Source organism: Silene latifolia, chromosome 11 (assembly GCF_048544455.1).
Source record: "Silene latifolia isolate original U9 population chromosome 11, ASM4854445v1, whole genome shotgun sequence".
NCBI classification, from domain to species: Eukaryota; Viridiplantae; Streptophyta; class Magnoliopsida; order Caryophyllales; family Caryophyllaceae; genus Silene; species Silene latifolia.
Genome location: NC_133536.1, coordinates 6,462,072 through 6,489,453, shown reverse-complemented (window position 1 = coordinate 6,489,453; position 27,382 = coordinate 6,462,072). Strand labels below are relative to the sequence as shown.

At 37.7% G+C, this 27,382-nt stretch overlaps 1 protein-coding gene and 3 long non-coding RNA genes across 6 annotated transcripts in view; all 4 read right to left on the bottom strand.

Moving 5' to 3' along the window:
• LOC141610822 (uncharacterized) overlaps nucleotides 1-3,727 on the bottom strand; it is a 266,728-nt gene extending 263,001 nt beyond the window's left edge. The window contains exons 1-3 of one of the 3 annotated variants that reach the window (XR_012528417.1): nucleotides 3,287-3,721; nucleotides 3,079-3,186; nucleotides 1,179-1,373 (exon numbers count right to left, since the gene is read on the bottom strand). This is a non-coding gene — a long non-coding RNA (uncharacterized LOC141610822). Of the gene's footprint in view, nucleotides 1-1,178; nucleotides 1,374-3,078; nucleotides 3,187-3,286 lie in introns of those variants that run through there. The other 2 variants (XR_012528418.1, XR_012528416.1) reach the window with 2 other exon arrangements.
• A 3,715-nt stretch (nucleotides 3,728-7,442) lies between these two features.
• Nucleotides 7,443-9,966, bottom strand: LOC141610821 (uncharacterized). The gene is made up of 3 exons (XR_012528415.1): nucleotides 9,551-9,966; nucleotides 9,343-9,450; nucleotides 7,443-7,639 (listed from the first exon to the last, which is right to left on the bottom strand). It is a non-coding gene; the product is annotated as an uncharacterized LOC141610821 (long non-coding RNA).
• A 2,604-nt stretch (nucleotides 9,967-12,570) lies between these two features.
• Nucleotides 12,571-13,232, bottom strand: LOC141610823 (uncharacterized). Its single transcript, XR_012528419.1, has 3 exons — nucleotides 13,133-13,232; nucleotides 12,923-13,006; nucleotides 12,571-12,747 (listed from the first exon to the last, which is right to left on the bottom strand). It is a non-coding gene; the product is annotated as an uncharacterized LOC141610823 (long non-coding RNA).
• Nucleotides 13,233-18,597: 5,365 nt separating this feature from the next.
• LOC141610817 (organic cation/carnitine transporter 3-like) lies at nucleotides 18,598-24,930 on the bottom strand. Its single transcript, XM_074429080.1, has 2 exons — nucleotides 24,723-24,930; nucleotides 18,598-20,156 (listed from the first exon to the last, which is right to left on the bottom strand). The coding sequence occupies exon 2, from the start codon at nucleotides 20,135-20,137 to the stop codon at nucleotides 18,617-18,619; it is 1,521 nt and encodes a 506-aa protein (XP_074285181.1). The 5' UTR covers nucleotides 20,138-20,156; nucleotides 24,723-24,930; the 3' UTR covers nucleotides 18,598-18,616.
• Between the last annotated feature and the right edge of the window lie 2,452 nt (nucleotides 24,931-27,382).

Sequence of the window (27,382 nt, the reverse complement as noted above, 5' to 3'; positions counted from 1 at the left end):
GACAAGGTACTTGATAATGGTCTTGATCCCCTCTTTACCGAAAACCCCCAATTCCAAATCCAAATCCAAAATCACAGAACTTTTTGGTGATGGTGATGAACCACTTGTTGCATCTCATCTCAAACCAAACACAAAACCCAAACCCATTACCAAAAGAAAATGAGGATCAAATCCCAAAGCGGCCAAGAAGCTTAAATCGGTGCTTGATTGGATCAACTGTTGCAATGGGTCCGGTAATGCGAAGTTAGACAAGCTTTTGACCATTGTGACTAGGCTTGCTGTCAATAATGAGACCCTTAAGAAGTAAGTTGTTGCGCTCAAAATCATCAATGAATATCTCATAGAGTGTGTCCAAATCCTTGGAAGAAATGTTCCCAATGATGATGAACGAACCATCTTTTGCCCAAATTGCCTTCCTAACCCTTTTGGCTTCTTGTCTTAATATCTCATGCAATCTGTGAACTGTTTTTAAGCTTTTCTCGAACAATTTGCTGGTGGTTTATCTTGTACAACTTGAACATGTTTTCATCCTTCTTTTGATGATGTCAAGAGGGGAAAATATGTTAATTATGTGTTTATGTCCATTCAATGACTCTTAGGCTAACGTTCACCGTGGAAATGTCTTAGCTATAATGATTAGATGTTCTACTTAGGATAAGCATGTTGACCCTCATTCACCTTGATCATGTCATGTTTATTTGATGTCTTATTGAATATGGTTCAAAGACCGACTCACCATGGGCTTAGGGGGAACTTAACACATATTTAAAACTTGCCATCATCAAAGCGGGAATTTGTTAGAACACATTTGGTTGATGATGCTAAGTTTCATTTGTTATTTAATTGTTTGCCTCTTAGTTAAATTGTTTAGCAAAATTGAAGCTATTGATGATCAATCAAAGAGTCCACAAGCTAATCAAAGTAACAAGATGATCAAGATGAAGGCAAGACAAGAAAGCCCATTGCCTAGAATGAATGTTGTAAACGAGGTAGTTAATGTGACACCCTTAAATCTAGCCTTAATTATATACGTAAATTCTACAGAAAAACTGGTAGGATATGTTTGTAAATGGTTCAACTAGTCCAAAAACCTGCAATTTCAAAAAATTTTCTAACTAAACCATTCACAACCAATTCCAACTCAAGAAGAGTGTCATAACCCGCAATGCAAATTGTGATAAACTAACTTACATATATAACTAAAGACGCGGAAATATATGGATACAAACCAAAAATAAAAAGGGAGACATATGTCCCTTCAAATTATATACAAACCAAAAGTATAAAAAGTTTACTAATAGAATAGCCAAAACTAGGTCCAAGGTTCCTTGCTCACTAGCACAAATCGTGACCCCCAACAAAGCATCAACAACCTCATCAATCGCATTTTATACAAACACGAAAGCCACAATTAGGTGGGGAGTAACTTCGAGTCCTCCGACCACGAATCGTCAAAATTGATGTAACATGTAATGTAACATGTAAACAATTTGATAAACCATTTACTTATCATGTATTCTAACAAATGACCCCTAAACTGACCAAACTAAACTATCATGTGATTCATATAACAAATAGTAATCCAAACTTTATCAATCAGAACCGCTTACATCTCACCTATTACGGTTCATAAAATCACCATACAAGAAAGGGCAATATATCAAAGACAGGCATAAGTTCTTAGTACGATCAATAGTCACTTTGTAACTCGAGTCTATACCACGAGGTAGGGAAGGTAATCGAACCGGTATCTTGGCTCAGCGGTTACTATTAAGAAAACATGGCCAAGAGACAACACAACCCTAGCCTAAAATCTGCGCAGACCTAGACATGCGGATACACACCACCGCACCCAAGACCCACAACTTTTTTTAAAACAAAGTGAAGTGAGTACCCTAAGGACACCACCGAAGGGTTGGCTAGTACTTAAGCTGACCCCATACTATCAAAATCGAGCACGAGGTCATGCCCCAACTTGGATATAAATCCACTAGTCAGGAACACAAAGGCTATCAAGCAGTGAACATATACTCGTCAAAGACTATAAAGACCTATCTATGATGAAGGCCGAAATACTCACCTAGGACCTAGTCCCAGCTAGTCCCAGCTTGAATACCTTAGCCCACACCACACAAGACTCACCACACAAGTCAAGTAAGACACCCACTTAACCTTAAGAGGGCAAAAAGTCTTATTTACCAACCTAAATGCTAACATTCTATCATGTGAAAGGCTATATAAATGTCTATTTACAGCATACAATCCCAACAGTGTCCTCAATACTAATTTCTAATTCTAACAATAGTAATCATATTAAAGGCTTTAGGGAATCTAGGGCCATTTCTACAATACAAGACACTATTAAATTCAATAAGCTATACATGTGAACTAAAGCTTGATAAATGGCCTAAAACAAGAAAAAGGCCGATTATCTAAATCATTCAACCGAATTTTTACCCGCAACCCCAGGTCTGCGGCAGTGCGGGTCAAATTGCGGTGACCAATCACTCAATTAATCGACATCGCATCGATCAAAGGGACTAAGGCTCAGTTTTCGGCACAATCAACAAAGCATTACAATTATAGCTATAAAATTCATTTTGTAAACTATCCTAACATGTGATAACTATTAATATAAGCACAATTTTTCCGTTAACATAATATTTGTTACTAGTATGCTTCAATTCAAATTACTACCCTTTTGTTACTTATACTATTCTAATATTAATTAACCCGGAAAGACCAAGATTGCACGAAAACCCGCGAAACAAGCACGGACCAACCCGGACCAACCCCAAGACCGGCCGGGGCTGCCGTGGGCCTGCCGGCTGCTGCCGGGCCCGCTGCCGCACCATTTCTTCTCTTTTTTTTTCATTTTTATACATTATAAGACCGTCTGAAAATTAATTAATCGTCCCCAATTCAACTTTGATAATTTAAACTACCAAAAGGCACAAATTAAGCTTGCATGCAACTAAGTTTAACATGTGAAAATTACTACCCAAACAAAAATTCACCAAACATACAAAAATCAAAAACATGTGACGATAATTCGTCGAGTAGCTCGAAATATGTTACCTTAAGCTAGAAAAAGGCAAAATAACCCTTGAGAAAACCCTAAAAACAGTAGATACCCATCATCCTCTACTATATAGGAGTCCCCCACATCATCCTCATAATCTTCACCTATTAAAAACAACAAAAACACAACAAAAATCACCAAAACCGAAATTATACCCAAAAATCGTCTTAAAGCAACTTCAAGAAAACTGAAATTAAATTATACCAAGTTGTAGATCTCGGCGAGAGGATTCCGGAAAGGTAAATTTTGCGAAAATCGGACTAGAAACGAAGAAATTATGATGAAATTACGATTGTAAGGTAATTTTCTTTTTTTTTTTTTTTGGAATTTCGGCCAAGATGAAGAACAAAGGAAATTTAGGAAGAAATGGGAAGGAGGAAGAGGAGGTGGGCTGCCCAAGAAAGAAAGGAGACGGGTATTTTTGACGGGATTTCATTAGTCGGGATTTTACGAGTCGGTTTTGGCTCGTTTCGATAATAATTAAAACCGTTTGTCAAACGCAAATTCTGACAAGATCAAAGTTCTTAAACATGAGATTACAAGAAGATTGAGTACTCATATGACCTATATCCTAACTCATTTACCCAACGACCGTAAGAGATAGAAAATCTCATGTTTACGACTTTTCATCGAAATACCCTTTTATTAAAGAAAAGGTTCAAATATAGTTTAAATTACTTTTAAACATTTCCAAACTATCAAAAATAATTATATTACTTCAAAATAGAATAAAATTATATTTTATCGAATTATTATTATTTCAAATAAATTAATATTAAATTAAAGTTGATTTAAATATTACTTTTAAAATATAATAACGGTCCAAAATTACGGGGCATTACAATCACCCCTCCTTTTAAAAAGTTTCGCCCTCGAAACTTAGAAGGAGAAATTATAGTTATAAGAAAATATAGGTATCTTTTCAATGAAACGGTGATACTCTTGTTGATCAGACAAGAACATCCACATTCATATCAAGATATAAAAATATTTCTACACCAATAAATGAGAAAAACCATTATTGGGATGTCACCAATAACGAGATTTAACACTCATTAATGTTAAAACCATTAAAAATCATAAAAGCATTTTCAAAATTTTAGTTTAAAATTCTATAATAAGAATAATATCTTTACTAATTATGATTAAACACGGCTTAGTAACGTGGATAAAGAGTAAGAAAAGGAATCATTACACAAAACGAGAAATAGCTTAGATATCCAATCGAACACTAGGGTTGAAAGAGAGTGAGAAATCATTTTCAAAATTTTTAGAAAGAGGTCAGTATGTAGCTTTAACTCCCAATTTAAAATATTGAACGAAAAGTTTACTCAAACTAGATAGAATCTATGCAAGATGGAAACAACTCGGGAACGAGAAGTGCAATTCGCGATAGGAAACTCACACCCAACAGACAAGAAGGAATTGAACTCTTAAAGGTGGAATTTTTGGATGAAGTCAATAAAGATGTCAACGAACAAGACGCTTTACTCAGAAAGTCAAATGAGTTCCAAAAAGGCGAACTCAACAGAATAAGCCAGAATAGCAAGAATGACAATTGTCGGAGATCGGAATTAGGAAGATCGGTACCTCGAGAAAGGTTCACTCAATTTCCAACCACAGAGGCATCCTACTAGGTCCTCCGAACATCAACAGGGCAACAACTAGAGGCCACACTAATCCAAAGAGCCATCAAAATCACTCAACGACAAATCTACTTATAAGCTAATCTTTGAGACAACCACATCCTCTACAATTATAACTTAACAATTTCCCAATCAAAATGTTTCCACCAATATCCTCCACCGAACAAAATCAAAATCTAAAGTCGAAACTAGCAACAATAGTATACCCTTACCAAGATTCAACATTCCCAAATGCATTCATGCTTGAAACCAACCCACAAGCAATAAGTTGCACTATCCAATCCATAATTAGCACTAACTATAAGATAAATGGGTTCATCACACAAATCATCTGATCGGTTTACTCAAGATTCACTATCCTACTTCCCAACAATATTCCAATAGAAAGATTCCTCAAAGGATTAAATATAAGGTCCAAACTTACAATAACATTCCACAAACTTAGCTATCAATCCCCAATACCGTAAAGTAAGGTTCAAATAACAAACGAACAATCCCCGAGCGAACAATGGCCAAAACAAATCTAAAATAACCATAGAAATACCCCACCAAGGTAAACTAATCCCATTAGTCTCATCATCAAATCGAAACCAAAGTGAGCCTTGTGACAGCTTGTAACAACTTCAAATCGTGCCAAATTAGCCCCGACATAGCTCATTAAGACTCACATAGCAACTCACCCAAAACGGTATGACCACAAGTGACAATGACAGTTTGTCCTTGCATTTGGCTTGGTTTTTCTGCTCCCACATGCTTCATTCTTGATGCCAATATTATTTCTTCATCCAAGCATCATCATAGGACTAAGGTACATTTATTGGACGGGTTATACATAGCATATGAATGGCCAAAAACCTTTGAACGTTCCTGGTTCAAAACAGAACTGATGCATTTTACTCAGCAACACTTCCAGTTTCTATGTCAATTTGCAGACCCCATATCTTGCTCCTCAAGTTGAATTAGACTGTCCCATAGGTACCAAATGAAAGGTACTTAAGTTAGCTACCACCCCCAAAAAGAATTACCCCTATATGTTTGTCGACTTGAGAGGTATGATTGTTTTAGTACCGACAGGTCAGGCTGAACCTCTGCTGTACTTTTCAGCACGCAGGGGCAGTTTTCAGATGGCATAACTCTTGACTAAAGATGAACCACAAGGTGAACCATATACCAAATCGAAGCTAGATGAGTTAACTATCATCTCCAACTGGAATAACGCAAGAAAATGGCCTGGATCTTGAGTTATTAAACTGTTTGTAAGTCCAGGCCAGAAATGCTTTAACTGCAACATGAAATCATGCCAGTCTTTGAGGGATTACTGAGGAAAATTCACACGGTGAAACTTGACCATTCCAAGTCCATGAGAAAGATGACATTCTCAACATTTTATACATATAAAGAACATAATTTTTGGCCAAGTAAAACTCAAGATATGAGCGTTTGAACAAAGCCATTCCTCAGCTCAATTCTACCAGAATGTTATGGAAATGCTATTGTTTCGGATAATCTCATGGCTTGTTTACTCCATCATCACACCACTTAATACTTCTAGTCTCCGATACCATAAATTAGCATCACATCTTTGAACTTACGAACTACTTCGAACAACATTCCACCAAAATTCCCAAATTCAGATATGATTAATAAAATCAACCACATGTTCCCAAATTTCGAAAGGTCATCAAGGGTTACTCTATACTAGATTTGGTCAACTCGAAAGGTTTAACAAACTAACTAATTCCAAAGTACTATACCAATCCATTAAGCAACGTCAACGTCCTATTGTATTCCTTTCAAGGCCTTCAAGGATTAGGGCTAACTATCATTCCTTAAATTTTCCACAAGAAACATCGAGACTCTCAATGAAGTAGCTTAGGTTCACTCCATCTTATGTGCTAAGGTAGTACCCATGCTCAATCGTCTATAACAAACAAGCTCTCAACAGACATAAATCCCAAGATGTTTCTCAACTCACTAGGCTCTCATATCAAGCACAACTAACAAGACTAACCAAAGGATCCCAAGTGATATTCTCCTATACAACTCAAACCTTAAACAATCAATTTCTCAACTCGTTCACGCCCTCCAATGATACATTCTCTCAAAACCGGGTTCTCTTGAACAAGGGGGCTATCCTGCGGAATAAAAGGAAGGTGTCCACATGGACTTTATTATAAGAAGAAAACGAACCTAAGATGAAACGGGAGAAAGAATTGAAAGATAGTTACCTAGGCGAGATAAGAGGAATTTGAAAGACGAATGACCAACGAAAATGGAAGATTAAGGTAAGATACACTGAATACGAAAAAGAAATATCAAGGAAGTGGAAACATTCTACATTTGGCATAACCAACCTTTAGTGGCACCAAAACTAATAACTAACAATCAACAAACCTAACAATTAGCAATCACAAACAGACTACCACATAAAATCCTAATTCTACCCATCCTACCCTTCTCTCAAGTTTATTATTTTAAGGTCAAGTGATTCTAAGTGGGGTGCACAAACGTGCATCGGGAGCAATAGGCTCTGATACCAACTGTGACACCCTTAAATCTAGCCTTAATTATATACGTAAATTCTACAGAAAAACTGGTAGGATATGTTTGTAAATGGTTCAACTAGTCCAAAAACCTGCAATTTCAAAAAATTTTCTAACTAAACCATTCACAACCAATTCCAACTCAATAAGAGTGTCATAACCGCAATGTGGTGATAAACTAACTTACATATATAACTAAAGACGCGGAAATATATGGATACAAACCAAAAATAAAAAGGGAGACATATGTCCCTTCAAATTATATACAAACTAAAAGTATAAAAAGTTTACTAATAGAATAGCCAAAACTAGGTCCAAGGTTCCTTGCTCACTAGCTCGTCTGTGACCCCCAACAAAGCATCAACAACCTGTCAATCGCATTTTATACAAACACGAAAGCCACAATTCAGTGGGGAGTAACTTCGAGTCCTCCCAGCCACGAATCGTCAAAATTGATGTAACATGTAATGTAACATGTAAACAATTTGATAAACCATTTACTTATCATGTATTCTAACAAATGACCCCTAAACTGACCAAACTAAACTATCATGTGATTCATATAACAAATAGTAATCCAAACTTTATCAATCAACCCGCTTACATCTCACCTATTACGAGTTCATAAAATCACCATACAAGAAAGGGCAATATATCAAAGACAGGCATAAGTTCTTAGTACGATCAATAGTCACTTTGTAACTCGAGTCTATACCACGAGGTAGGGAAGGTAATCGAACCGGTATCTTGGCTCAGCGGTTACTATTAAGAAAACATGGCCAAGAGACAACACAACCCTAGCCTAAAATCTCTTGAGACCTAGACATGCGGATACACACCACCGCACCCAAGACCCACAACTTTTTTTAAAACAAAGTGAAGTGAGTACCCTAAGGACACCACCGAAGGGTTGGCTAGTACTTAAGCCGACCCCATACTATCAAAATCGACACGAGGTCATGCCCCAACTTGGATATAAATCCACTAGTCGGGAACACAAAGGCTATCAAGCAGTGAACATATACTCGTCAAAGACTATAAAGACCTATCTATGATGAAGGCCGAAATACTCACCTAGGACCTAGTCCCGGACTAGTCCCGACTTGAATACCTTAGCCCACACCACACAAGACTCACCACACAAGTCAAGTAAGACACCCACTTAACCTTAAGAGGGCAAAAAGTCTTATTTACCAACCTAAATGCTAACATTCTATCATGTGAAAGGCTATATAAATGTCTATTTACAGCATACAATCCCAACAGTGTCCTCAATACTAATTTCTAATTCTAACAATAGTAATCATATTAAAGGCTTTAGGGAATCTAGGGCCATTTCTACAATACAAGACACTATTAAATTCAATAAGCTATACATGTGAACTAAAGCTTGATAAATGGCCTAAAACAAGAAAAAGGCCGATTATCTAAATCATTCAACCGAATTTTTACCCGCAACCCTGATCTGCGGCAGTGCGGGTCAAATTGCGGCTGACCAATCACTCAATTAACTGACATCGCATCAGTCAAAGGGACTAAGGCTCAGTTTTCGGCACAATCAACAAAGCATTACAATTATAGCTATAAAATTCATTTTGTAAACTATCCTAACATGTGATAACTATTAATATAAGCACAATTTTTCCGTTAACATAATATTTGTTACTAGTATGCTTCAATTCAAATTACTACCCTTTTGTTACTTATACTATTCTAATATTAATTAACCCGGAAAGACCAAGATTGCACGAAAACCCGCGAAACAAGCACGGACCAACCCGGACCAACCCCAAGACCGGCCGGGGCTGCCGTGGGCCTGCCGGCTGCTGCCGGGCCCGCTGCCGCACCATTTCTTCTCTTTTTTTTTCATTTTTATACATTATAAGAAAATCGAAAATTAATTAATCGTCCCAATTCAACTTTGATAATTTAAACTACCAAAAGGCACAAATTAAGCTTGCATGCAACTAAGTTTAACATGTGAAAATTACTACCCAAACAAAAATTCACCAAACATACAAAAATCAAAAACATGTGACGATAATTCGTCGAGTAGCTCGAAATATGTTACCTTAAGCTAGAAAAAGGCAAAATAACCCTTGAGAAAACCCTAAAAACAGTAGATACCCATCATCCTCTACTATATAGGAGTCCCCCACATCATCCTCATAATCTTCACCTATTAAAAACAACAAAAACACAACAAAAATCACCAAAACCGAAATTATACCCAAAAATCGTCTTAAAGCAACTTCAAGAAAACTGAAATTAAATTATACCAAGTTGTAGATCTCGGCGAGAGGATTCCGGAAAGGTAAATTTTGCGAAAATCGGACTAGAAACGAAGAAATTATGATGAAATTACGATTGTAAGGTAATTTTCTTTTTTTTTTTTTTTGGAATTTCGGCCAAGATGAAGAACAAAGGAAATTTAGGAAGAAATGGGAAGGAGGAAGAGGAGGTGGGCTGCCCAAGAAAGAAAGGAGACGGGTATTTTTGACGGGATTTCATTAGTCGGGATTTTACGAGTCGGTTTTGGCTCGTTTCGATAATAATTAAAACCGTTTGTCAAACGCAAATTCTGACAAGATCAAAGTTCTTAAACATGAGATTACAAGAAGATTGAGTACTCATATGACCTATATCCTAACTCATTTACCCAACGACCGTAAGAGATAGAAAATCTCATGTTTACGACTTTTCATCGAAATACCCTTTTATTAAAGAAAAGGTTCAAATATAGTTTAAATTACTTTTAAACATTTCCAAACTATCAAAAATAATTATATTACTTCAAAATAGAATAAAATTATATTTTATCGAATTATTATTATTTCAAATAAATTAATATTAAATTAAAGTTGATTTAAATATTACTTTTAAAATATAATAACGGTCCAAAATTACGGGGCGTTACAATCACCCTCCTTTTAAAAAGTTTCGCCCTCGAAACTTAGAAGGAGAAATTATAGTTATAAGAAAATATAGGTATCTTTTCAATGAAACGGTGATACTCTTGTTGATCAGACAAGAACATCCACATTCATATCAAGATATAAAAATATTTCTACACCAATAAATGAGAAAAACCATTATTGGGATGTCACCAATAACGAGATTTAACACTCATTAATGTTAAAACCATTAAAAATCATAAAAGCATTTTCAAAATTTTAGTTTAAAATTCTATAATAAGAATAATATCTTTACTAATTATGATTAAACACGGCTTAGTAACGTGGATAAAGAGTAAGAAAAGGAATCATTACACAAAACGAGAAATAGCTTAGATATCCAATCGAACACTAGGGTTGAAAGAGAGTGAGAAATCATTTTCAAAATTTTTAGAAAGAGGTCAGTATGTAGCTTTAACTCCCAATTTAAAATATTGAACGAAAAGTTTACTCAAACTAGATAGAATCTATGCAAGATGGAAACAACTCGGGAACGAGAAGTGCAATTCGCGATAGGAAACTCACACCCAACAGACAAGAAGGAATTGAACTCTTAAAGGTGGAATTTTTGGATGAAGTCAATAAAGATGTCAACGAACAAGACGCTTTACTCAGAAAGTCAAATGAGTTCCAAAAGGCGAACTCAACGAGAATAAGCGAGAATAGCAAGAATGACAATTGTCGGAGATCGGAATTAGGAAGATCGGTACCTCGAGAAAGGTTCACTCAATTTCCAACCACAGAGGCATCCTACTAGGTCCTCCGAACATCAACAGGGCAACAACTAGAGGCCACACTAATCCAAAGAGCCATCAAAATCACTCAACGACAAATCTACTTATAAGCTAATCTTTGAGACAACCACATCCTCTACAATTATAACTTAACAATTTCCCAATCAAAATGTTTCCACCAATATCCTCCACCGAACAAAATCAAAATCTAAAGTCGAAACTAGCAACAATAGTATACCCTTACCAAGATTCAACATTCCCAAATGCATTCATGCTTGAAACCAACCCACAAGCAATAAGTTGCACTATCCAATCCATAATTAGCACTAACTATAAGATAAATGGGTTCATCACACAAATCATCTGATCGGTTTACTCAAGATTCACTATCCTACTTCCCAACAATATTCCAATAGAAAGATTCCTCAAAGGATTAAATATAAGGTCCAAACTTACAATAACATTCCACAAACTTAGCTATCAATCCCCAATACCGTAAAGTAAGGTTCAAATAACAAACGAACAATCCCCGAGCGAACAATGGCCAAAACAAATCTAAAATAACCATAGAAATACCCCACCAAGGTAAACTAATCCCATTAGTCTCATCATCAAATCGAAACCAAAGTGAGCCTTGTGACAGCTTGTAACAACTTCAAATCGTGCCAAATTAGCCCCGACATAGCTCATTAAGACTCACATAGCAACTCACCCAAAACGGTATGACCACAAGTGACAATGACAGTTTGTCCTTGCATTTGGCTTGGTTTTTCTGCTCCCACATGCTTCATTCTTGATGCCAATATTATTTCTTCATCCAAGCATCATCATAGGACTAAGGTACATTTATTGGACGGGTTATACATAGCATATGAATGGCCAAAAACCTTTGAACGTTCCTGGTTCAAAACAGAACTGATGCATTTTACTCAGCAACACTTCCAGTTTCTATGTCAATTTGCAGACCCCATATCTTGCTCCTCAAGTTGAATTAGACTGTCCCATAGGTACCAAATGAAAGGTACTTAAGTTAGCTACCACCCCCAAAAAGAATTACCCCTATATGTTGTCTGACTTGAGAGGTATGATTGTTTTAGTACCGACAGGTCAGGCTGAACCTCTGCTGTACTTTTCAGCACGCAGGGGCAGTTTTCAGATGGCATAACTCTTGACTAAAGATGAACCACAAGGTGAACCATATACCAAATCGAAGCTAGATGAGTTAACTATCATCTCCAACTGGAATAACGCAAGAAAATGGCCTGGATCTTGAGTTATTAAACTGTTTGTAAGTCCAGGCCAGAAATGCTTTAACTGCAACATGAAATCATGCCAGTCTTTGAGGGATTACTGAGGAAAATTCACACGGTGAAACTTGACCATTCCAAGTCCATGAGAAAGATGACATTCTCAACATTTTATACATATAAAGAACATAATTTTTGGCCAAGTAAAACTCAAGATATGAGCGTTTGAACAAAGCCATTCCTCAGCTCAATTCTACCAGAATGTTATGGAAATGCTATTGTTTCGGATAATCTCATGGCTTGTTTACTCCATCATCACACCACTTAATACTTCTAGTCTCCGATACCATAAATTAGGAAAAAGTTGGTATTGAAACTAGGAAAATTTGCAGGATTTGAATTAAATTCAGGCGTCCAATACTCTGCTCGATCATCTCATCCACGGACATTATCAGTGGAGTTGTGATTTCTTCCTCAGGTGATTTTTCATTCCGCTCCATGGTCGATGAGCTTGTTAGACAAGGGTATCTTTGCTTCTATCCTGCAGGGTTCATATTATTACGAGAATGTATGAAATAAGTACAAAGACTAACTATTCTGAGGTTACGGATTAAAATACCCCTCAAAGAATAAAAAAAAGGTAAAAAAAAATGATTGGGACGAAGGGAGTATGTGAAACAGTGCAAACAAATAACGAACTTGGAGCTAATACTTACCAATGAAGGATGGCCTAGATGAAAGAAGATGTACAGACTCTTGTACATACCAACTAGTATATCACAGAAGCATCATATTTATAGCTGGAAAAAAAAAAGTCAAAGATCAAAACAATGTGGACATCATATTATAAAATATTGCACACATTCCAGGTGATGATCGAAAGGGAAAGACTTCAATGCAATAAGAATCTCTAAACAAATACATACAAAATCTTGGAGTATTATTGTTCTTCCAATTGCATTCATGCATATTTAAATAAACAAAAAAATTAGCATAATATATACAAAATCTTAGTGTTATTGATCTAACAACTTGTCACAGACTCATTTGAGGACACACATACATTAATAATGGGCCTTTATAATGCCAAGGGGCAAACAACTTCCACGGAACTTCCACGGAAGTTGTTTGCCCAATATCGAATTGCCCTCATCTTCATTCGTCGACTTTAAGTACTTACGTAGAAAAGTAGGGTCAATTTAGTAACTTTTATCGTTTCTGATGAGCTTAGGCCCTGTAGATTTGTATTTTTCCATTTAATTTTCATTCGACTTACATCGGCTCGGCTCGATTCGACTCACTGCGGTTGAGTAGAACGGGGCCTTAACATATACACGGAGACATGATTCCATGATTCCAAACATATATATTCTTTAAGAACGTGAACGTGAACGTGTGGTCATATGACTCATATCATAGGCGGGATACATAGGCTTAGTATACCTGTAGCAATATTTTGTGCATGGTTTTAAATTTGGCAGGCTGTGACATACGCGACCAAGATATAAAGGTTTTGGAGTTTACCATTAAGCACTTTACAGTGATATAGGCCTTTAGCAAGATTAGGACTCGACAACCTATATTACGAGTCCGGATATGTCGATCCTGCAAATAATAATTGTTCACATAAAATCCTTGCAAGAATCGCTTCTCCGTATAAAATTAAATTCTCCTTCCCCTGTCACCATATAATATGCGATTTTATACGCGATCTACACCTTATTCTGACTTGCACTCACCCCGCCCTTTGTCAATAAAATTAAGTACACTTGTATTATAAAAAAAAAAACTGCCATATTCAAAAGAAAATTTGTCATTCATACATGACTGTCGACTGATGACTCCATAGCATATTCACAAGAACGTTTTTTCTAACGTGTACCCAATATACAGTGTTTGTTAGAACACATTTGGTTGATGATGCCAAGTTTCATTTGTTATTTAATTGTTTGCCTCTTAGTTAAATTGTTTAGCAAAATTGAAGCTATTGATGATCAATCAAAGAGTCCACAAGCTAATCAAAGTAACAAGATGATCAAGATGAAGGCAAGACAAGAAAGCCCATTGCCTAGAATGAATGTTGTAAACGAGGTAGTTAAACATATCCTCTTTATGCATAAGTGATTGCAAAACCATGCAACAGTTCTGTGGATTGTTGCACCATGGTTTCGGTACTAACGTATGGAGAATTTTCGGGAAAATTCACAAGTGTTTGAAATTCTTTAAAAAGCTTTTCTATGTTCAAGTGGAACATTATTTCAAAACTGAAGAACAAAAAGAACAAAAAGAATATGCTTGCACAATAATTTAAAGATGTCAATCCCATTTGTGCAAGTTGTTTTTCATGCTAAAAATAGGTCTTATGCTTTTTCCATTTGTGGCAAAATTGTGAGTTCCCATAAATTTTATGGAAAACACTCCTTTGCTTCGAAAATTACGACCACCTTGAGCCTCACAAATCTGATTGTTCTTTTATAATTTTAAATGAAAATGCATACTACAAACCTATGGACATTAGATTAAAGTAGTGTTAAGATCCTTCTCTTACACACTACCTTTCTCTATAAATAGCCACTTCATTTATCATTTATTGCAAGACTTTTTAGAACACTCATTGTAAAACATTTGCAAAATCATTTCAGCATTTTAAGCTTTGTTCTTCAAATATTTGCAAAACCGTTTTACATTTTCAAAAGTCTTCACTTGTTTTTCAAAGTCAGTAAAATCTCCAAGTATCGTTCGCTTAAGCTGTTGCATAAAGAATATGTTCAATGATTCTCGTGTTTAGGTCTTAATTGTAATCTCCATGTTCTTAAGTGAACCTTTGAGATTCGACTCGTAAACCGTTGAGATAGAACTTTAAGTCTTGAAGCGGAGTAGCTTTGAGCAAAGGAAAGTCTTGAAGCGGAGTAGCTTCAAGCAATTGCAACCGGAGTAGGTTGGCGAGTTATTTTCATTGTAAGGGGTTTAGTTAAGTTTGAGTAAATTTCTAAACAAGCAGTAAAATAACGGTTGGACGTAGGCTCCGGAGTAGGAACTGAACCAATTTTTAAAACATCGTCTTGTTTGTTTATTTACTTTTACATTCGTTTATCCTTTGCATTTTTAATCTACCTATCTCGTTGCCAGTGTTGTGCAACAGTTCATCATACTGTTGCATAGACCTGCTGTACCGTTTGTGAACTTACAATCCATTAAGTTTCTCAAACTCGTACCTAATAGATCTTACTTGTGTTAGTCATTAACCAAGTAAACGAGAAAATTTTTAAAAGGTACACCTAATTCACCCCCTCCCCCTCTTAGGTGTTTATCGTTCTTAACTCTTCAATTGGTATCAGAGCCTCGTGCTCTTGATATTGGTTAAAACCAAAGAGTTGATCCTATAGTTATGGACGATTCAAAACATACTAAGTTTCCCATCTTTAAGGGGGGAAACTATGCTTGGTGGAAACACCGCATGGAGCACTATGTCAAAAGTGCGGACTACGAATGTTGGTTGATCATTCAAAAGGGTCCCCTCAAAATTGAGATGACTAATGCCGATGGCACTAAGTCCCTCAAAAGTGAGGACAAATATGTTGAAGCCGATTATAGGAAAGTCGAGAAAAACTCTAAAGCCATGTCCATCCTTCAATATGGCATCGGTGAACAAGAGATTAACCGGATATCCGGATGTGACTCGGCAAAGGAAATTTGGGACACCCTTAATCTTGCTTATGAGGGAACGTCACAAGTCAAAAAGTACCGTGTTGATCTTCTCATGCAACAATATGAGATGTTCAACATGGGAAGAGATGAGTCAATTAATAGTTTGTCTTCACGCTTCTCTAGTATTGTTAATGACCTCAAGAGTCTAGGTAGAAACTTTGAATCCGAGGATTTAGTCCGTAAAATCCTTCGTAGCCTATCTGAAAAATGGCAACCGAAGGTTACGGCTATTGAGGAAGCTAAAGACCTTTCCTTGTTGTCACCATATAATATGCGATTTTATACGCGATCTACACCTTGTTACAGCTTGCACTCACCCCGGCCTGTCAATAAAATTAAGTACACTTGTATTATAAGAAAAAAAAAAAAAAACTGCCATATTCAAAAGAAAATTTGTCATTCATACATGACTGTCGACTGATGACTCCATAGCATATTCACAAGAACGTTTTTTCTAACGTGTACCCAATATACAGTGTTATTTTAAGATCACACTTCAATTTATCATGAGAATATCCTATGTAGCTTTTCCAATATAGCTTCTTAACTTGTGGACACATGTTAGAAAAACCGATATAGAATTTGAACGGATCAATATATTAGGAAAGTCTCCTTATTACTCTTCTGATGTGCCAGTCTGGATATGTCAATTCTGCAATAAAATATTGTTCACATTTTTTGCAAGAATAACTATAAAATTAAAGTCTCCTTACAAGTTGTCACCATAAAATATGCAATTGTTTACCCTCAATGCAAACACACACATTACTAATTCAACCAAAGATTACAAAATTAATGAAAGACGGTAAAATGACACCCGGTTTTTAGTGGAAAAACCCTCTTTAAGTGAGAGTACTACGATATAACGACGCAAATACACCAGTATTCCACCTACATCTTTTATGGCTGCAAGGATTGGAAAAAAAAACATGGCATATTTTAGTGGTCGAGCGGGTGGGGGAGGGAAAAAAAACAAGGCATATTCTACAAGGTTTGTCAAGAAAAACATAAAGGCTGTTACAACAACAACAACAACAATAAAGACTTCGAATCAAAATGATTTGGGTAGGCTAACATGAACAGTGAATTGAAACCGTCAAAGTTAAGTTACCCGTAAAACAATGAAAAAAAAAACTTTATAAAAATCTAAGGAAGAAAGATGGCACTTCTATTTACCAGTAGATAACTTCTTAGAACAATGAAGCAACAGGCGTACTCACGTACAGGCTTCTCAACTGCATACCAACTGCACCACAGAAGCATCAGATTTATAGTCAAAAAAAGGTTGTGGGAATTAAATCAATAATTATGAATTTCAAATCAGAAAGATATTTTGCATATCTCTTGAGAGAACAACTATAAAAATAGTGATAAGCCGGGGTGGCGCTTTAAAGTCAAAGTCCACCGTCTCACATGCATTCTTAATCGAAGGGCCCCACTCACCCACGTGTGAGAGGGTGGCGCTGGAAATTGAAGCGCCAGCCGGTGGCGCCTTTCAATTTCCTAAAAATAAAGTATTCTTGTTACTCTTCAGGCGTGCACATCATGCAGATTTAAATAAACAAAAACCAATAACAAGAGATGTTCATATTGTGATAGCTCAACAAATAATTTTGTATATATATACACACACACACAAAAACATGAGACGCTGCGATGATTGACACGGTCAACATAATTTTTATATAGATTACACAAAAAGATGCGGCGTCCCATCAATCAGAATGAGGCTAAAACATGGGTATCTCATCCGTCCCAATCGTTTGTTTACCTTTGAATAAATTACTTCACAAAGATTATAAAAGGTGAACAAATGATTTGCACAGAACAATCTGATAACTAATTGTGCCGAATATGCTAATCTATTTTAGTTGAATATCATAGTTCATTTTGGTGAATATCATTGTTACCTACTGATAATTACATCGATGAGCCGATGACTGCTACTTCACAATAAAAAGAAAGGTAACATGTTTAGTGAGCCATTTTGCAGTATTTCATTTTCATCATAATCCAGAGCCAAGGAATATTGAATTTTTAGCTCCATTGGTATATATGGACTATGGAGACACGGAAAATTAGCTCTTATGTATTTAAAAAAAAAGTCTATAAAACTATACTAACTAGCTCTTTAAGTTATTAGCAATATATCATTTTTTTGTCAAAAACTACCTTATATTTAGGTGTATTTGTAAAAAAACTACCTTATATTGTTTTTCTTGTTTTAATCTACCTTTGTTTTCTCTTATCTTGGTCAAAAACTACCTAAGCTCACGAGATGACGAGATTTAATCGATTTAGCGACATTAACCTATCTCACATGACCCTGTTAACATCAAACAACAATGGTCAACCGCATAAAAACCACGATTTAACTTCAGATGACCAAGATTTATGTTTTTCACATTTCAATAATAACTACGAGCATCTACTAAAATTAAGCGTAAGTACATCATGACTTCCCAAAATCTGGTCTAGGCATGATTTAAACATTAAAGAGTCGTATGAGATAGTTTAAAGCCCAAAACTAACCAAATTTGTCTATACTATTAGCATAGGTAGTTATTGACCAAAAATAAAGAAAGCAAAGGTAGTTGAAAACAAAAAAAATAAAATAAGGTAGTCTTTTTACAAATACCCCTAAATATAAGGTAGCTTTTGACAAAAAAACCCTTATTCCATTAACACTTAATGCAGTGTAATCAAAAACTTAGCTTCCCGTCCTCGTCCATAAGCTCTTGTTCCTCCATGGTATCGCAAAGCACCTTGCCCCTAGTTTCTGGAAGCCAGATAACCAGAAACCCACAAAGGAGCATGGCTAACCCAAATGTTCCATAAGAGTAGATAATACTTTTCCTCCCTAACAAAACCAGCATTGGATCAAAAACCGATCCCAAGATCATCGCCTGTCTTACCAGTGATGAAGCAGAATTTCTAACACATGTTGGAAAGAGCTCTACCATGTACATTAATACCAGATTGTAGGCCATGCATGCACAAAATAGAGACACAAGTTCTAGCGGAATGACAACACCCAGATGGCCCTTTCCAACGACTGAAAAGATTATGCATGTTGCTCCACTGAGCGTGCAAAACCCGAGCAAAGAGCTCCTCCTGTTGCAGTGCTGAATCCACCATAGGAAGGTGAGCATATAAGAAGAGAGGGACAGTGATGCATTGAAGACTGAGGTTAAGTAGATGTTAAAACCCAAGTTTCCGACACCCAAAAACATGCCAAAGTACATAACTCCAATGCCAAAAGCTAATAACATTGATGCTAACAATCGTTTCACAGCCCATCGTCTACTGAGTAGAATCTTGAGAGAAATGAAAGGATTTGTTTTAGGTAGTTTCTGTTCAGTGTTGATCTTTGGCAAGCTTGGGCTGATCGAATTAATAGATCCTAGGCCTCTTAAGATGGCCATGGCATCCTTTTCTCGCCCCTGCATGAGTAGCCATCTAGGGGACTCAAATAGAAAGAGATAACACAGTACGGAGCTTATAATTCCCGGGACTGAAGTCCATAAATACAGAGTTCTCCATGAGAAACCCCTGGTCAGGAAAGCAATACCAGTCAAACCCAATATTCCAAGAGAGAAGGAAATAAATCCAGCCATGGCCGCCTGTGCACGCCACCTTTTAGAAACCCTCTCCGTCAACAAAACAAGGACACAGATTGCCACTGGAGCGCGCCCAACCCCACATAAAAAACGAAACACCGAGTAAAACCAAATATTAGGAGAAAATGCTGAGGCCAGTGCAGCTAGGGACATTACCAGGGTTGATATACAAAGCAGGTTCTTTCGCCCTAGCGATGAATCGCCTAGTGCTGCAAGCACCAAGCCACCCAATAGGCAACCAACGAAATAGGAAGTCGCAGGCATGCCAGCAAAAATTGAGCTGGTGCATTCAAGATCCCATTCTGATACGATTGAAGTGTGCACATTTACAGAATCCCAAGCCCAGTTGGTCTTGGGGAGGTCACACAGGTTGGACTTGGATGTGCAGGAGGTGTTATTAATGCAATGCCATGTTGGTTGAGCATGAGCAAAGACGCTGATGAAAGTTTGCTGACTGTCGAAAAAAGTTGGTAGTGAGACGAGGATGGCTTGCAATATTTGAGTAAAATTTATGCGACCAATACTCTGCTCAATCATCTCTTCCACTGACAATTCCAGCGGAACAGTGACTTCTATCTCAGGTGAAACTCCATCCCGCTCCATGGTCAATAAGTAAATATTTCTACAAGGTTTAGATGAGAAAAACAAATGTTAGTAAAAGAATATGAAAGAGTTCAGTCAGTTTACAAACAAATATTTCTTGAGTGGTAAAGTGGCAGAGTGTTGATGCATTTTAAGACGCATGTTTTACTATGGTCAGAACAAAGAAATAGCCTCCAGTGGCTTTACAAGGGTAAAGTTGCGCACATATGATCCCGCATTATTATCCCATCATCGGCGAGAATCATTGAGGCATGCGGATAGTGATGGTGTTACACGCCCTAACAACATCAAAGACTTTGTCCCAGAATGATTTGGGTAGGCTAACATGAATAGTCACTGAAACCGTCAATTTTACGTGAAAACATGACAAGCAAAATTACAGGCAAAACATAATTATAAATTGAAGGAACAGAGTTGGAACTTCTATTTACCACTGGTGGATTTCCTACAAGAAAGAAGCAGCAGAAATACAATCTGTTTTACACACCAACTATATCACAGAAGCATCAGTTTGACAGTTTTTATAGCCAAAAATAATGTTAAAAAACAAAGTATTCTTGTTCCTTTTTTAGTGTGAAAATCATACAGATTTAATCTACCAGTCTGGGGTCCCACCGTCCAACGGTACCTGGCACTAGATAATAACAGGAGGGAGTATCACGACCTCGCTTGGATTAGGAGTAATTATTACGCGGAAAGGAACTCAAAATAAACGAGAAAAGGAGTAAAATAATCCGTAAAAGGGTAATTACTTAGGGATGAGGTGGTAACGATTAACTCATTAATGGGGACGTAATTAGTCCTAATCCGCAAAAGGGTAATTACTTAGGGACTAATTATTACTCAAAAGGGTAATTACTTAGGGAGGAGGCGGTAACGATTAACTCATTAATGGGGACGTAATTAGTCTATTTTCATCTCCCCTTTATCCACCATTACAAGTAGTCGATTACCTCCCAATTTTAACAATTGCCCTGAATTAACGAAAGCCCTTAAGCACGCTTATCCAGGAGTTAATGTTACGGGAATAATAGACCTCAAAACAATCGACATTATTAACATCAGATATTCAGATGCAGTCATGAGTCATGAGTCATGAGTCATTTAAAAACAGACTCGGTGGTACCAACCATGATAAGGTTGAAAACATCCAACCTTAAGTCGACTGTGGTAATGGGGTAATGTTGTCGACGTATGAAATGAGATATACAGTAAACTCACAGTAAAATTAATCAGAAACTACGGTATAGTGCACAGAGTTGGCATACCAACTAACAATACTTGTTTATATTATTGAAATTTACAAGAATTCTTGTGGTCTTTAAATATTCAGTCAAGTAGAGCTACTACAAGAATCTCCCGATTAAAGGTCTAATTAAACTAATCGAAAGGATGACTTTGTGAATGTCTATAACTATCAAAAGAAAGTGATTGATTACCCCTGCCATTCTCAGGAAATTGGAATATTCTCTTCGATTATTTGAAATCGCCCCCATTTACTATCATTCAAATATATTAAGAAATGTAAATAGGGGTGACTATTTGATGGGTCTCAATCTCACAATCACAATATTGGATACCACTTGAAACAACCCGCTCAGAAGCGTACTTAACTGTGGAGTTCTACCATGCACTTTCCCAACATTGGATACCACTTGAGACAACCCGCTCAGAAGCGTACTTAACTGTGGAGTTCTACCATGCACTTTGTTTATATGGGTAGTACTTCAATCCCGCTAAATACTACTCGTCATTTAAACCTCTTTAATTAATATGGGTTATTATAATCACCCCCATTTGAAGAACACAACGAGTACGTAAAAATGAGGCAATTTCTACATTACTTGTCTCTGGATCTTCATTGAATACATATACTACTTGCTAAATTAAAATACATTGACCATTTAAGGCATAATGATTAATGACCCACAAGGACAACGCCAGTACGCCACAATAAACAAAACAACAGGATAAATTAGAACACAAAATCTCATTTGTGACGGCACGTATCCGTCACTCCAAGTGACGGGTGACGGATACCATTTTGTCCGTCTCATTGAAGACGGCCGCTATTCGTGTCACAAGCTGAAACGAATAGTGACCCTCTCACAAAATGTAAGTGGGAGGGATCCCCAATTGACTATTCATTTTGTTCCGGGTGTAATTCCAGATCAAGTATCGTTACCACCCGTGGCTTGTAGAATGATGTCTTGAGTTGAGTCCCTCGTCTCTTTATCGTTCCCCTCGGCCTCTCCTGCAACAATGAACGAACTGAGGGCTTGGCTTTGTGCCAAGCGTACTCACTCCGACGCTCAAGTCAGTAAACTTATAGGGATAAGTTGTTGTTACTTGGCTAAGGATGTATTGTAGAGAGATAAGGGAGATATTACCAGATGAATAGTAATTCTTAGGTTAGAATGTGGATCCTTTCCTTAATGAAGGTTGAGGAGTATTTATAGGCTTTCACCTTTTGTCACGTAGTGGCCAAGTGGCCAAGTGGCTAGCAGGTGGAAAGACCGTTCTACCCTCGGCCGATGGACCCATGGCAGGCCGGCCGAGGGGTCTTGGATATGAGTACGCGGATATGGTGTCCCTTTGGATGGTTACCAGCCGAGACCCGGGTGTGAGCCGATGGGTTGCATCGGCTAGTCTGTCTAAATCGTTGACTTTGCTGTGGATATCCTTGACTTGGTCAGCGGTGCAGAATATGCCCCATCAATTTGCCCCCAGCGTAGTCTATGCCGTGGTATGGGCTCCGGTGTATGCTGAGCGTATATTCTGCGCAAGTAATTTCGAAACTTTTCAGATCGGCTTCTTCTATCTCGGCCTGGTTCTTATTAGGCCGTACCATATATATCCCCCTCCGCATGGATGTGTAAAGGGCATCCGATGTGGAAAGAAAGTGATTGTTGGCCGAGACCAGGGTTGAGAGTCTTAGGTTGTTTTTGATTGCCCCCGGCCCGGTGCTACTTAGCTTGGTTGATCATGTGGCGGCGGAGAAAGATACGAAGAATTTGTTGAGGAAGATGAATAGGCGAGAGAGATATGAAGGGCGTGTTGAAGACGCTTGGTCACATGTTGCATTGATTGACGTTTGGTTATTGCGACGATTGACTTTCCGTGGTTGCATGTCCGACACGTGTCATTTCTTGATTGGTTTGGCGCTTCATGGGTACATTCTCGATTGGTCCTTCTTCATGGGCTTTTTCTATAAATAGGCGGTTATTCCGTGAAATTGGCCATCAATTTCATTCTCTCCAAAATTTTCCTCTAAACTTTCAAGGGCTTCTTTGTCTTCTAATTTTTAGAGTTGTTGCTCCGGCGAGTGTTTTTCCTCAAGGTAAACAAACAGATTTCCTAACTTCTTATTTTGTTAAGTAACCATTGCTATCATGTCTTCTCGACGCCGGGACTAGCATTTCTGCGCCGGGGGTTCCCGTCGCGTCTTGATGGGGAGGGGATACTAGATGCCATCCCGATAAGGTTTGGGGGCCCTAGGTCTCCTTCTCCCGAAGTTGATCCTCAAGTTTTGCAGGAATGGGAGGATGACGATGATGTCGATCATGACGCAGACGATTTCGGTGGTGATGCTGAAAGGGCTCGTCCTAATGAGGGGAGGCAGTACGTTATGAATCACGGCGACGCCTGTAAGGTCCGCCTTGACCGTGCTTGGACCCATAAGTTCGCCAGTTGTTCCGGCGAGACATTTTTCGAGGGCCATTTTTTCTTTGGCAGGGGATACACAATTGTTATCCCTGAGGAGGGTCAGGCGGTCTGTTGCCCTCCCCCGGGTCACATCGGCGTATACATGCGGCACTTGGAGTACGGACTCCGGTTTCCGCTGAATGAGTACGTTATGGCCATCATTAGGGCCATGAACGTTGCTGTTGCATCTAGTATCCCCTCATTAGGACCGCTGACCAAGTCAAGGATATCCACAGCAAAGTTAACGATTTAGACAGACTAGCCGATGCAACCCATCGGCCTGTCACCTGGGGTCTCGGCCTGGTAACCATCCAGCCGGGACACATATCCGCGTACTCATATCCAAGAACCTCGGCCGGCCTGCCATGGGTCCATCGGCCGAGGGTAGAACGGTCTTTCCACCTGCTAGCCACTTGGCCACTTGGCCACTACGTGACAAAAGGTGAAAGCCTATAAATACTCCTCAACCTTCATTAAGGAAAGGATCCACATTCTAACCTAAGAATTACTATTCATCTGGTAATATCTCCCTTATCTCTCTACAATACATCCTTAGCCAAGTAACAACAACTTATCCCTATAAGTTTACTGACTTGAGCGTCGGAGTGAGTACGCTTGGCACAAAGCCAAGCCCTCAGTTCGTTCATTGTTGCAGGAGAGGCCGAGGGGAACGATAAAGAGACGAGGGACTCAACTCAAGACATCATTCTACAAGCCACGGGTGGTAACGATACTTGCTCTGGAATTACATCCGGAACACATTTGTATTTGCATACTTTGAGATAGGGATATTATCCGTCATCGGCTTGTAACTTATAGTGTCCGTCCTCAATGAGAATTTGTGAATTAGAAAATTGGGTTCTTTAAATAAGTAAAGTACCTTGCAATTTACATTACTCCATGTCGTGGTTGACACTCTAACACCGTGTCGGGTCCGTAATTTGTAGGACAATTTCGTAGAACCGCTACCTTAGCCATCACCGGTGATTGGAATTTGGAAAGACGACATTTCTTTAAATACCCACCAACAAGATTTCTCTTGGATCATGAAACTATAGCAAAGAAATTGATTTATTTCAGTAATTTGTAACATAATTGATAATTTGGATTGATTGTTTGTTGAAGAAGTTGTTTAGCAATTGGGTAAATGGGGTTGATATTTACCTTCTCCTTTCAATCCTCTCAATTAAATTAATATTTTCCTTTCGAGTATGGATGTAATCCGCTTCTCTTCACCAAAAAAAAAAAAACCATCAATTAAATTAATATTTTCTCCATCTTTGTAACTTGTTTATGTTTGATTTTGGCAAAAATATTATGAAAAAGAAAATGGCATGCTTAGGCCTCTTTGCTAAAACTAATTGAAAAGGGAGCTGAAACCTAGAAAGGTAACTGAAAAGGTAATTGATAAGTTAACTCAAAATTAGGAACCGATAAGGTAGCTGATTATATAAAAAAATGTTTGTCAAACTAACTGAAAAAGTAAATGGTTTTAATGAAATGACGTAAAAGGATATGATAATTGTTTAATAATATAGATTTAAGGGACAAAAAAGTAAAATAAAAGCAAACCAGGTACCTGAAATCTCAAATTCTAACCTATGTAGCATTTCATTTCAGGTACCTTATTTGGTTAAATAAGCTACTTGTCAAACGCTTACGAAACCTGAAATTTTGGTCAAATAAGCAATTTTAAACAAATCAGGTACCTGCAATGTCTTGTCAAACAGAGCCTTAGGCTGGTTGTCAAGTTGATGACAAGTGGACTATAATGAATGTATAGGATGAAATCACCCGTAAAAAAACGAGAAAAAAGATTGTATATCAGATGTAATACCTCACATTTAATGACTTTTTGAGTTTTTGTGTATTTTTTTTTAGTTCTATAGAGTTTATAAATTACATTTTATTTTTATGATATCAAAAATCAAATTTCTCCGAGCTCATATGTAATTTTCTTGAGTTATAATGTAACTTTTTGAGATTAAAGTTTAAGTAAATAAATTCAAAAACTTTATAAAAAAACTCAAAATTTTTAGATTAAAACTCAAAAATCTTATCTTTATAAAAGCAAAAGACAATACTCATCAGAGAACGCGCCACGTCATTAATACATCTTTTTTTTTTCAAAAATCGAGATTATGGTGGGACCCATGTGTGTGCAACGTATTTAATTTCTGAGATATCCGTCTTTCAAAGCATGCGCTTAAATCCGTCTCGCAACAAATTATATAAAGTCATCTTACAAAATAAAAACATGAATAATAATAATAATAATAATAAAACAAAAATAACAATCTCAGAAATTAGAAATTACAAAACTTTACAAAATAAAAACAGGCTTAGATTTCTTTAAAAAAAATATAATATAATTAAAAAACAAAAAAAAATGACAGATCTTCGAATTAAAAAAGAAAATTAAAAATAATATCCGACTTGGTTTGTTATTAAGTTAGGGGGGTAAATTTTACTTTAAACAAAAATGTTTAAAGAAAACTAAAAATAATTGATGGGGCATATTCTGCACCGCTGACCAAGTCAACACATTGAGCAAGGTCAAGGATATCCACAGCAAAGTCAACAACTTAGACAGTCTAGCCGATGCAACCCATCGGCCTGTCACCTGGGTCTCGGCCAGGCAACTAGCCAGCCGGGACACATATCCGCGTACTCATATCCAAGACCCCTCGGCCAGCCGGCCATAGGTCCATCGGCCGAGGGTAGAACGGTCTTTCCACCTGCTAGCCACTTGGCCACTTGGCCACTACGTGACAAAAGGTGAAAGTCTATAAATACTCCTCAACCTTCATTGAGGAAGGGATCCAAAAAATAAACCTAATAACCACTATTCATCTGGTAATATCTTCCTTATCTCTCTACAATACGCGTTTAGTCAAGTAACACATACTTACCTCTCTAAGTTTACTGACTTGAGCGTCGGAGTGAGTACGCTCGGCAAAAGCCGAGCCCTCAGTTTGTTCATCGTTTCAGGAGAGATCAAAGGAGGATTCAAGCAAAGACGTCATTCTACAAGCTACGAGTGGTAACAAATATCTGCTCTGGAATTACACCCGGAACAATTGGCGCCGTCTGTGGGAAAAAGACACTAGAAGCTAGTCACATTCATTCCCAAACAACAACAAAAACAAAAACACAAAAAAACCCACCCAAAAAAGCTAAGAAGATGTCAAAACAACAAGAGGTAGTCGCGACCGACGAAACCGCATTCTACCAAGATGATACTTTTCACAATTCTGGAGTCGTGCAGCCCTCCACCGGTGGAGTAATCCAACCGGAATTCGGGAGGCCAATAATACCAGACACGCCGCCGCCCGCCAACCAGGTCACCATCATGGGACACGTGGTTGACACAGCAAAACTGAAGACGCTCCTGGACCTAATTGGGAGTACGCCGGCTCACACTGACACGCCGACGGGAGCCGTGGAAACCGTCCAAGAGACCAGGGCCCAGAAAGTGACTCCAAGAAACTTGAACGGAGCACTGGGAGAAGCAGATCACGCCAAGACGCCGGAGGAGCC